General features: G+C 34.0%; 1 protein-coding gene across 7 annotated transcripts in view; it reads right to left on the bottom strand.

Moving 5' to 3' along the window:
• NEK1 (NIMA related kinase 1) overlaps positions 1-12,603 on the bottom strand; it is a 216,804-nt gene that overhangs the window by 188,015 nt on the left and 16,186 nt on the right. For all 7 annotated transcript variants that reach the window (XM_027599178.2, XM_027599176.2, XM_027599175.2 and 4 more), the window contains exons 5-6: positions 11,466-11,563; positions 349-432 (exon numbers count right to left, since the gene is read on the bottom strand). In XM_027599178.2, coding sequence (XP_027454979.1) covers positions 349-432; positions 11,466-11,563 — 182 coding nt within the window. The remainder of the gene's footprint in view (positions 1-348; positions 433-11,465; positions 11,564-12,603) is intronic.

Raw genomic sequence — 12,603 nt, forward strand, 5'->3', positions numbered from 1 at the left:
TGAATGATATCTTCAAAATTCTGTAGGAAAACAAATTTCCAATCTAGAAGTTAGGGAAATAAGATCATCTTCAGACATAAATACCCCCCAAAATAGACTTTCCACATATCTATTTTTTGGGTTTTTCCCATCATTATGAGAGTAAACCCAGAAAGAGAAGGATATAGGAAAAAGGCAGGAGCTCTAACACATGATGCATATAAAGAGGATTTCTAGGATTATAATGAAGGGGGAAGAGAGAACTGATAATCTGATGCAGACTGGTTTGGGTTCAAAAATTTTAGCCACAAACAATGCTGGCTCAACGTTCATATCCCTTAGAAGTTATTAGTGACAGAATAAACATACCTGGGACTTTATGTCTCGATGAAGAATTTTTCGATCATGTACATGTTTCAAGGCCAAACATATTTGTACAAACCAATCCAAAATCTAGGGGGGAAAATCAGATTTGTCATTTCTTTTAAAATTTACATTTCACAGTAGTCTTTCCAAATATTCAAGGAATATTTGGGGATGAGGGGAACTAAGTCCTTAAATTTCACTATAATTAATACCTTTAACATTAAGGAGATAAATCAACTGACACATTATGTGCAGGGTACTCACTAACTTTAAAATGTAAGAGACTGCTACTGAAGCATCTCTTAAAAATCAGAATATAGAAATTTCCATCTCTTATAAATCAGAATATAAAAAATTTATAGAAGAGTGAAAAATAGAAATATATTTTATGATACTGTGATGGTGAGTCACTATTTTTAAATACATCTTTTTTCTACATAAATAAAAATAACAAGAGGAAAAAATTTGGAAGTCATCACTGACTTTCATCTCTTTCCACACTCACCATATATCAACACACTCTCTGAAACTGGCTACTTGAAAGTAAAAGAACTTCATTTCTACCCCATTCCTAATATCAAACGAATTCCAATTAAATGGTATTTTTTCCCCTTTAAACTGCATTTTGAAACAGGAAAAATTAGACTATAAAACAATCAAAGAAAACACAGGTTAATTTCCTATAATCTTTGACTGAAGGACTTTCAAAACATGACACAAAACCCCTAAGTCACAAGAAAAAAGACTGACAATGTTGAATATATAAAATTTAAAACATTTGCATGGCAAAATATATAATCAAGTGTAATTATTTATTTAAGAAAATAAAACAATAACTAAAACAATAATTTGTAACTTGAGAAAAATAAAATAATATACAAGATCGGCATTTCAAAATGTGAGGAAATAAGTCTTTGCATACCTTGTTTGTGAGAAAGTTAATTACAGTCATTTGGCAAAGTATGTGAAAATTTTAAATCATACACATAACACTTGAAAGAGCAATTGAAATTTCAAATTTGTCTTACAGATAGGAATTACTAATACAAAAAAGGATGTGTAAAGGATATTCATCCCAGCAATGTTCATCAGAGCAAAAAAATATAAACACATCAAGAGGCCTAGTTAAATATATTATGACATCACTGTACTAGAAATACCATGCAGCTACTGAAAAGAATTAAGTACTTCCATGTATACCGTTAAGTGAAAAAAATAAAGTTATAGAATGGTATGTATAGCATACTCCTAGCATTTTTTAAAAATGCTTGTGTATATTACATACCTAAGCTCTATATAATTGTATATGAGTGTATGGTGTGTGTAGGAATGAAAGAAGAAATAAAGGAAGCACAGAAGGATAGCTACCAGTTAACAGTGTTTATACCTCAGAAAAGAGGATTTTCATTAGATAAAATGAAAAGTAACAAACCACTTTTTACTCTTTGCAGTATTTTTTAAAAAGAATATTACATTATAAAAAACAAAAAACAACTTTTAATTATCTTTAAAAACAAACCAACCTCTCAGTCCAGGGCAAAACGTATTTACTGAGGGGTACACAATTTTTAAGTTCCTTTCCATATTTACATCAGACACGATAAGCAGAAATTTGAAACACTGTTTGCTGACTTTGAGTTCACATGGTGGTTAAAATATATTTATAAATAAATATGTCTATAATAAAATGCACCCGTTTTATAACAGCGATATGTACAATAGGGCAATTAGTTCAACCGAGGAGGGGTTAGGAAAAAGTACAAAAAGATGAAAAATAAGCTCAGTTGAGTCTTATTTTAATGCAGTCTACCTGTATAACCAGAACACATCTTAGAAACCATGCATGCCTCATTTTACAGATAGGGTATTTCATTACCATATTTCATACCTATATTCCTTTGTAATTTGACAAAAAATGTTTTCAGCTCAATGATAGGCCTGATAGGTGTAGGAATCGGCAAAAAGGTAATAAAAGAGCTCACAGACCAAGAGTCAGCAAATGTATTCTATAAAGGGCCAGAAAGTCAATCTTTCAGGCTTTGCAGGCCATACTGTCTCTGTTTCAACTCAGCTTTGCCACTGCAGGATAAAAGCAGCCATAGATTACTATATGCAAACAAATAAACCTAACTGTGGTTTTAATAAAACTTTGCTTACAAATACAGACAGTGGTATGAGATTGGCCCATTGGCCATTGTTTGCTGACCCCTATCAAAGACTATTGAGGGAGATGAGTAAACCCAAAGTAGTAATGAAGAAGCACAAAGAAGGACAGCCAACTCAGCCTAGAGGCGATAAAATAAAACAGGACAAAGAGATGATTCCACAGCTAAATTTTGATGGGAGGTATACACAAAGCTGAGAAGGACACATATAAGTATAAAGGCTACTTTTCCATTACCTCTGTCTATCCAGTCGAGACTCTTATTAGGGTTGGATTACTTAAGAGTTGAGGTTGGGTAAGAGGAAAGGCCCTTAAATTACAACCCTGCTTCTAATCTCCCCTTTTTACTTCCTTGTACATATTAATTCATATTAATATTTGTAAAATACTGCTGGGATAATGGCATTTTTTGCTCAAAAGACTTTCAAATTCGTAGGTTACAAAATGTGAGCCAGACAATCAAACACTATATGATAATGACCATAAACTCATCTGAATTACAGTTTTATGTATACAATATTATTTTTACTACTACAGATTGCTTTAGATCACTAAAACAATACTACAGTCCACCTTCTCTAATCCAAAACTCAAGTTTCTTTGTGCAATGAGATATTTAAAATTTTACTAAAGTATGCTAAGTTCTTAAAAGTTATTCATTAAAAAAAGTCTGAAAAACTTATACTGCTAAATATTATATTAACAGAAAAGTAAAACTTGGCTATTAGAACAGTAAATTGATTTTAGAATAAGACGTAATAAGAACTTACTATTTACCTTCTATGTAATGTGCCCAGAAAGCAGATATTCCATGCCCACCAGAATAATTTTCTCTGATTTGTGCTTACTTTATCATTTGATTATTTTTTTGAACAAAGGTTCCTCACCTATGAGAAAGCTAAGGACCCTTATAATTGTACTGCCTTTACGTATCTTGTTTTCAACTTTTTTAATTATAGTAAAACATACAAATACAAGTCCATCACCTTAACCATTTTTGAGTGTATACTTTAGTGGTATTAGGTACATTCATATTGTGGTGCAACCATCACCAATCATCCAACTGCAGAATTCTTTTCATCTTGCAAAACTGAAACTCTATACCCATTAAATAATAACTCCCCATTCCCTTCTCCCCCAGTCGCTGGAAATCACTATTCTACCTTCTGGCTCTTACAATTTTGAGTATTCTAAGTACCTCAGATAAGTGGAATCATGTAGTATTCATCTTTTTGTAGTTATTTGACTTAGCATAATGTTCTCAGGTTGATCCATGTTGCAGTATATTTCTGAATTTCCTTCCTTCTTAAGGCTGACTGATATGGAGGGACTTCTGCCATTCTGTTATTGGTTTTCCGTAAGCCTCATAGCTATTTTGTCCCTCATTTCCTACATTACTGTTTTCTTTGGAGCTTAGGTTTTTATACCGAAACATTTAAATTCATCTCTCATTCCCTTCGTACATACTCTATTTCTATTTTCTTTGCAGTCACCATTGGGAATTACATTTAACATCCTAAGATCACAATATTTTTATTTAGATTTGTACCAGCTTAACTTCAGTAACATACAAAATCTCTGCTCCTTAACATCTCTCTGCCCTACTCCTTTCAGCTGCCATTGTAAGAGAATTATAACATCTACATACAATTATATCTTTGCTCATGTGTCCAAAAACATAAACTGGTAATTTTTAAAAGTGCATTACTTTCTTAAATTATGTAAAAAAACAAAACGTAGAATTACAAACCAGTTACAGTAATACTAGTTTTAGACTAACAATTGCATTTTTTAAAATGTGTTTGTCTTTTAAATCTTGTAGAAAACAAAAATGGAAGATAGAATTTGTAATTACCCATATATTTACCTTACCATTTCTACATATGGCTTCAAGTCACTGTCTATTGTCCTTTCCCTTCAATCTGCAAGACTCTCTTTTAGCATTTTTTTCAGTGCAGGTCTAATAGTCACAAATAACCTCAGCTTTTGTTTATCTGGGAATGTCCCTCATTTTTGAAGGGCGATTTTGCCAAATACAGGATTCTTGAATCAGTTTTTTCTTTTAGCACTTGAAAATACCAACCCAATGCTTTCTGGCCTCCAAACACTCTAGTGAGAAATCTCCTGAAAATTTTGGTGAGGCTCCTCTCACATATGATGACTCACTTTATTATGCTGCTTTCAAGATTCTCTGTCTTTGACCTTCAACAGTTTGAATCTTATCATCTGGTGCAGATCTCATTCAGTTCATCCTACCTGGGAGTTTGCTGAGCTTCTCGGATGTTTATATTCATGTCTTTCACCAAATTCGGGGAGTTTTCAGCTATTAATTCTTCAAATATTTGCTCTGCCCCTTTCTTTCTGGTCCTTCTGGGACTCCCACAATGTGTAAGTTGGTCAGCTTGATGATGTCCCACAGGTCCCTTATGCTCTGTTCCTCAGAACCAATAATTTCCATTGTCCAAGATTCAAGTTCACTGACTCACCTTCCTGTTCAAATCTGTTTCTAAATCACTCTAATAATTTTTTCATTTCAGTTCTTGTATTTTTCAGCTCCAGAATTTTTTGGGTTTCTTTTTAAGTTTTTTATCTTTATTGATATTTTCAATGTGTTCATACATTGTTTTCTTGACTTTCTCCATGTATTACTTTAGTTCCCTGAGCAGCTGAAAGTTGTTTTAAAGTCTTTGTCTAGTAGATCCACCATCAGGTCTTTTTTTTTTTTTTTTTTTTTTCAGTTTCTGTTGATTTTTTCCCTTTGAATGGGCCATATGTTCCTGTTTCTTCATATGTCTTTTGATTTTTGTTGAAAAGTAGCCATTTGAATCTAATAATGTGGTGATGCTAGAAATCGGGATTCTTGATCCCCAGGGCTTCTTGTCTTTTTGTTTTTGCTAATTGGTGCATGGTGTCTTTGTGCCAAAGTTCAGCCTGAGGTGCAGACTTGAAATCTTCTCAGGTCTTTTCTGAGCCTTCATCTTTCTCGGGATATACACGGTGACTTTCTAATTTCCCTTGTATATGTGGCTGCTTTCAAATAACTTTAGTTTTTAATGTCTGTCTCCACAAAGGGAAAAAAGAGAAATGAAGAAGGGGAAAAAAGAGGGCAGTGGCCCTTTAAATCCCCTGGAAGTCACCTTAGCAAGTAGGGGTAGGGCTTGCAACAATGGGGAGAGGTACAAAAACAAAGGTTGCCCACCTTGTTTGCACCTCTAAGATCAAAAATTACAATTAACATTCAGAGCACAGATGCCTGACGTTTGGAGGACATGGACCTTTTTGGTCACCCTGGTTCCCACAAGGTGCATTCAAACTGCTTCTGGAAAGCAGTCACGGCTGACAGCCTGAGTGCTGGGAGGCTGGGAATGGGTAACAGCCACTGCTACCTAGCTAAGAGCTGAAATAGACTGAAAATAACCACAATTTATTATTCAAGCTTTCACCTAGAAATTATATGCCTACAATAGACTCCAGAGATACAAAATAGTTTCATAGGATAGATTCTGCCATTGTAATTGTGTTGGTGGGGAGACAGATTCCTCCTGCTTCCTATTCTACCACCTTCCCAGAATCCTCTCCCATCTATATTTATTTTAAAATATTTTGTCACTTTGATTAAACAGGTAACCAAATATTATTTTTCAAGAATATACAGTATTATTAGAAGAGATACTATTAATGTATTAATTAGCTCAACATTGTTGTAAGAGCTGCATAGTAAGACTTGCCAAAGCAACAAAGAAGCTCAGACTTTCCTGGATTAAGTTTATATAGGAAATTACTATTAATATAAATATTTCAGAAAATGCATGCTTTATGGGAAGGTTCTAGACATATGCCAATAACTTTGCTACCTACATTTACCGTTAAGGAAAATATTCATCAAGCCCTTATCAAATATCCCTGTAGAAAATTTTATTCTATTATTGGTTACTATAATAAATTAACCAGACTTTCAGTCTCATTATCAAACAGACTTTTGCTTCTTGCTGACCAGAGGCTCCTGGAAAGGACTATACTAAGAACACTGAAGTACTGATACTTCAAAAAATAGACTCTTAAGTACAGGCTTCAGAGCTGACATTGCTTAAGTGGACAACAGACTGAGTCAAGATTTCTAAGACTTTTTTATAGACCAGAAGCTGACATACATGATGAAAGCAAAGTGCCCCAACACCCGGCTGGATAAGAATTACTAGGACTGAATGAACTGAATTAAATGAAATTAAATTGTGGGTACTTGTTTGGAACATGATTGGTATTATTCTTTTTTTAAATTTTATTTATATATTTGAGAAAGAGAGAGAAAGCACAAGCTAACAAAGGGGCAGAGGGAGAGGGAGAAACAGACTCCCCACTGAGCAGGGAACCTGATGCGGGACTCAATCCCAATGACCTGAGCCAAAAGCCGACACTTAACCAACTGATTGGTTGGTTAAGTGCCCCTGATTGGTATTATTCTTAATGTTCTATTCTATATTTAATGAATACATGAAGTCTATTTTTTTTCTTCTTAAGAATCATCTCTAACCTTCAACTTAGTAGATTATGCTTTTGTAAACTGAATTATCACATCTTAAAGTAATATCTGACTCTGACCCCACTCAGAATTCAGAAACAAAGTTATACTGAGTTTTACTTTTCAGGAAAATACTGTAATTTTCATCAGTTCAATAAGAATCTATACTCCTTGGGGCATCCGGGTGTTGTAGTAAATTGAGCATCCGACTCTTGCTTTCAGCTCAGGTCGTGATCTCAAGGTCATGAGTTCGAGCCCCCGACCAGGCTCTGCGCTCCATGTGGAGTTGGCTTGAGATTCTCACTCCCTCTCCCTCTGCCCCTCCCCCCCACAAGCACACACGTGCATGTGTGCACTCTCTCTCTCTCTCAAATAATTCTAAAAGAAAAAAGATTTTTAAAAAAAGTAAAAAAAAAAAAGAAAAAGAATTTATACTCTTTTTACCTATATAACTAATCAATTGTGCAACCAAGGTCATACCTGGAATATCTTAATTAAAAATGATTTGCATTCAGTTATGACAAGCCCACACTAGAAAGATATATGGAACCAATTCCTATATCACACTGCCAGGAAACTCCCCTAGTACCTAACTTACAAGGTCTCAGAATCACAGGTGGCAAGGTCATTTCCTACTAGCCAAAAACCATGGCAGATTTGGAAACCTTCAGGAATAAAGAAAATCACCCAAATTTATAGATAGCACAGGTGAATCTGCTGGACAATGTACTGGCCTTAGGATAGAAAAGAAAATAATAGTTTTTTATTTTTTTAATCCAAGATCCTTATGAAAACTTCTGGACAGAAATCAATTTTGCAGCCTTAGTAGATGCCGGATACTGCAGGGCTCTAGATTTTCAGAGAAAACTCAAGGTATTTATATGCTTAATTAACACTATCACTGAACCTAAATATTAGGGCAAACCCATGTGAGATGACTCTTTCCTTTAAAAAAAGTATACATTTGGAAATTATTTATGATCAAAAGAGAAGAGACTATCAGAAAATTTATCCAAAACTTAGAAATAAGCAAAAATAGTGGGAAATCTTTTAAATATTTATGTGGGCAAAGGCCATCCAAGGATTATTTAGTTCATTCCACTGCTTACTACTGATTAAAAGTCATAGACTTAGGTTGTTTCCTAACTCAACTAGATTTTTGTCCAATAAAGATGCCAACAAGGAAGTTATCACTGAAGAGAATGGCTTGAGTAGCTGGAGAATCATCTTGTTTCAGAGGTCTCACTCCTCCCACTTCTATTCTAGAAATGGACAAAACTCATCTCAGACTCATGCTACCCTGCATTCTAAAACAAAAAATAGCCTCTGGCCTTTATGTTTTTCAGCTCCAAAGTCCAGAAAGTAGTAGGATGTAGTAGTAGGAGGAGGAGGATGTTTCTCTTTAAATAATTCCCATTTCAAATAGGCTAAAATAAATAATATCATTTGTGTTAACAAAACATCATTCTGAAGGGTAGAAAAATGCTATTAACTTAAAAGAAAGACTTGCCAAATTCTCATTGTTTATCATGGAATAATCTCAGAGATGGACAAAAGTACATAGAGTGGATCTCCATAATAATTTCTGGGATAACAAGATACATAATATGTATACACACATATACATCATTATGTACCAAGAACATTTACCCAACTGCAGAACCAAATCCACAGACTATCAATGAACTTTATAGGAGAATGTTACGAAATCTAATAGTAAGCATTTTAAAGTCCAATAAACACAAAGAATAAACGTAAGCACAAGCAATGGAAGGTACTAAATAAAATTGTAATAAAAAATAGCACTCTGTACACTAACATATATTACTATTTGACTTCACCACAACAGTGAAGTTGGCTATGTGGTATGAATATCCCTCTTAATGAATGAGGAAATAGTCTCAAAATAGTTAAGTCATTTGTTAACGTAACAATTACCAAGCTGATAAGCAGAACAATGACTCAAACTCAAGTTTTGAAGTTCTGTGCTTTGTCTAATAGGCTTAATTGTGGAAACAGGATAAGTAAAGTGAGAAGTATGACATTATCCTATTTAACTAATAGGGTACTTAACTAAAATATAACCCAAGATTTCAGAACCTTACCATATTACCAAGTTACTCCCAAGAAGCTAAAAGTCCTCATCTACACAGTATTATCAATTTATTAGTTGTGCCAATTTATGGACACAGCTGAGCAGACATTAGTGAAAACTGTAATCTCTGTTCTATAGTAAATTACAACCTTGTTGGGGAAACAATTCTAATGTGAAATTATTCAGCATACATTAAGGGTGCATGATGCAGTAAAACTAAGTGTAGACTTGGATCATCAATGGAGCATTATATAGCAGCAGCAACAAAGGCACAGAAAGCAAAGCAAATGGATAAGAAACAGTACTAAGGGGAAAAGTAGAACTGAATGAGATAAAACACAACAAATATGCATTTAAAAATACAAGACAATGATAGCCATTTTGCAAAAATACACAGGTATTCACTAAAGATATTAAAATAGCAGCCTAGGGATGCAAATGAAATGGAAATGGAATATGAAGATAAAAGTGAAAACAAACAAAAAAGCACAGGTCTTGCTAGAATGGGATATAATGCAGCTATTAAAACTAATATAAATGATCTACACAGATGGACATGTGACAATAATCAAGATAATTTTTTTAAATTAAAGCTGCATTTTTTCCTGTATTATAAGTAACATTTTCCTTACTTTTAAATTGTTTTGAGTATAGCTGACACACAGTGTTACATTAGTTTCAAATGTACAACATAGTGATTTGGCAAGTTTGTACATTACGCTATGTTCACAAGTGTAGCTACCATTTGTCTCCATTCACTGCTATTACAATATCACGGACTATATTCCTTATGCTGTGCCTTTTATTCCAATGATTTATTCATTCCACAAATGGAAGCCTGTATCTCTCATTGCTCTTCACCCATTTGCCCTTCTCCCCCTACTCTCTCTCCCCTCACAACCATCAGTTTGTTCTATTTATAGGTTGGGATAATCAAGATATTTTTTCTTTTTTTCAAAGACTTTATTAATCCATTTTACAGAGACACAGCAAGAGAGGGAACATAAGCAGGGGGAGTGGGAGAGGAAGAAGCAGGTTTCCCGTCAAGCAGGGAGCCTGACGTGGGGCTCGATCCCAGGACACCAGGATCATGACCTGAGCCTAAGGCAGACGCCCAACACCTGAGCCACCCAGGAGCCCCTCAAGATAATTTTTAAGTGACAAAAGCAAGATAGAGTATGCTATGTATAATATCCCCCTTCTAAATATGTGTGCCTTGATTTATATATTTACATGCACAAGTATGAAAAAAAAGTCTGGAGAATGCACCAAACTAAAAACAGTGGTAATCTTTAGGGATGGAACCATGGGCAAAGAATTATTTCCATTTCTGATCTTTTTAATAATTTTACAATTTAAGTTTGTAAACAAATATTTAATAAATTTTGGAGTTAGAAGTAGGTTCAAACACTGACCATATGATAGATTTCTTATCTATTAAATAAAGAAAACTACACCAATTCATGGCGTATAAAATTTAAAAGAGACAACAAATACAACACTCCTAGTACAGTGTTCCCCCATTCCCTTATGTAAAAGCATGCAAGTAAAATTAAGAATGGGTGATAATTAGAAATGCAATAGAAATTTAGATAAGGAAAAGATCACAGAAGATTAGAGTGGTTATGAAAATCAAAGGAAAGGCTGGGATTTGAGCTGAGCTGTTAAAAAAAAAAAGGTAGAATATTAGTAAGAGAGTTGGCAGGAAAGTGTTACCAAAATAAAAGAAATAATAGAATAAATACATAGGAAGAAGAATGAGATACATAAGCATGTGTCAGTAACACAAACAGTGCCTAACAAAATGAATGCTCAATGAATATCCGTTAAATAAATGAAAAGGGGGTGCACATTAGGTAACACTAGAAAAAAAGTAAGACTGCTTAGGTAGGATAAGGTCATATTTTAGCAATCCTTGAGGTCAAAACAGAGATTAGATTTAATGCAGTTGCCAATGCAAGGCTTCCAGAAATGGAATTACCTAGGAAAGCCACATTTTAGGAAAATGTGGCCTGGCAGCAGAAAGCAAGATAGAATACAGAATAATGAACTAGTTATAATGAATAATTAGGCTATATACATAAATATATGTATTTATACACACACAAAGGATATAACATATATTACAAGTATAGTAATATTATTACAGACAGGAAATGAGATGGGGAAATGACTAAGGTGGAAGCTAATTAGACAGAAATGTGACTGAGATATTAGAATGATACCAAACTGTCCTAGTAATTATAATTAAGAATTTGTAGTCACAAATAAATACATATATAAACTTTGAATTGCTTCTGAATAACATGGAGTAAGAGTCAATCTTCTACATGCTAACTCACCTGATCCTCTTGAAACAAAATGCCTTTCTGAGCATTAATTCGTTTAAACAGATCGCCTCCTTCACAGTAATCCATCACTATGTAGAGAGAGCCATTTTCTACAAAATAAAAACATTTCATTTCATTTTTTAAAATATATGTCAAAAGCATAGCTAAATTAAAGGTACTTAAGGGTTTACTAAAAAATAGTGATTAATTATGTTCTATTAAAAAACAGAACCACCTTCAAAAGAATTAGAGTGCAAAATCAAGGTGTACTGCTTACACAGATTGTATGATAACCTGGGTTAATAGGCAGCTCTATCATTAATGATTTTCTAAGAATACAGCATCTTATTGAATAGCAGTATGCACAATGATCTAAACATCTCTGGAATACAGACAAAATGCAAACAAATATACTTGGTTTCATTTAATAGATAGATTTCCTTAAACATCATCTATAAAAACATGTTTTTCCACCAATTTGTCAAAGATGGGTTATAACTTAGTTTTCAATTTACCATTACTTTTCAGCTTTGTTTCATCCACTTAATCAATTACTTACTAAACAAATAATATATGTTGCAATGAACTCTGAGGATTCAACAGTGAATAAGACTGTACACTGCTGGAGCTTTCTCTTATTTTACTTCTATTTTTATAAATTGTATACAAACTGTGAGCAACATGAAATTAGGGCAATACCTTATTCCCCTTTATGTCTCAGTCCACAGAAAGAGAGACTTCTATGACTCTTCCTATGGGTAGAGAGGACTAGAAGAAACCTTCTCATCCTTCCCTCCACCTTTATTCTTATGTAAGATTAACGCTATGCTTATTCTGCACAAATTATGGAGTAGCTGATATCACTTCTCACATTACTAAACCAATACTTACTAGTGAGACTACTGCAACTCAAAGTTTTCACTTCTCTTACTTCTCTGTGCTTATAGCCATAATTCTATCAGTACTTGTATCTTGCACCTTGTGGTAGTGTTCTTGTTACCTGTAGTTCTCATACCTCCTTTTCGATAAACTGCTTCTGATGTGCCATGGACTGGGAATCTATATGACTGAGCTAATTAAGATTCTGTATAATTCGTGGGCACTTCTAAGGAAGATGGTGGAGTAGGAGGACCCTGGCCTCACCTCCTCC

This window comes from Zalophus californianus, chromosome 2, assembly GCF_009762305.2.
Source record: "Zalophus californianus isolate mZalCal1 chromosome 2, mZalCal1.pri.v2, whole genome shotgun sequence".
Lineage (NCBI taxonomy): Eukaryota > Metazoa > Chordata > Mammalia > Carnivora > Otariidae > Zalophus > Zalophus californianus.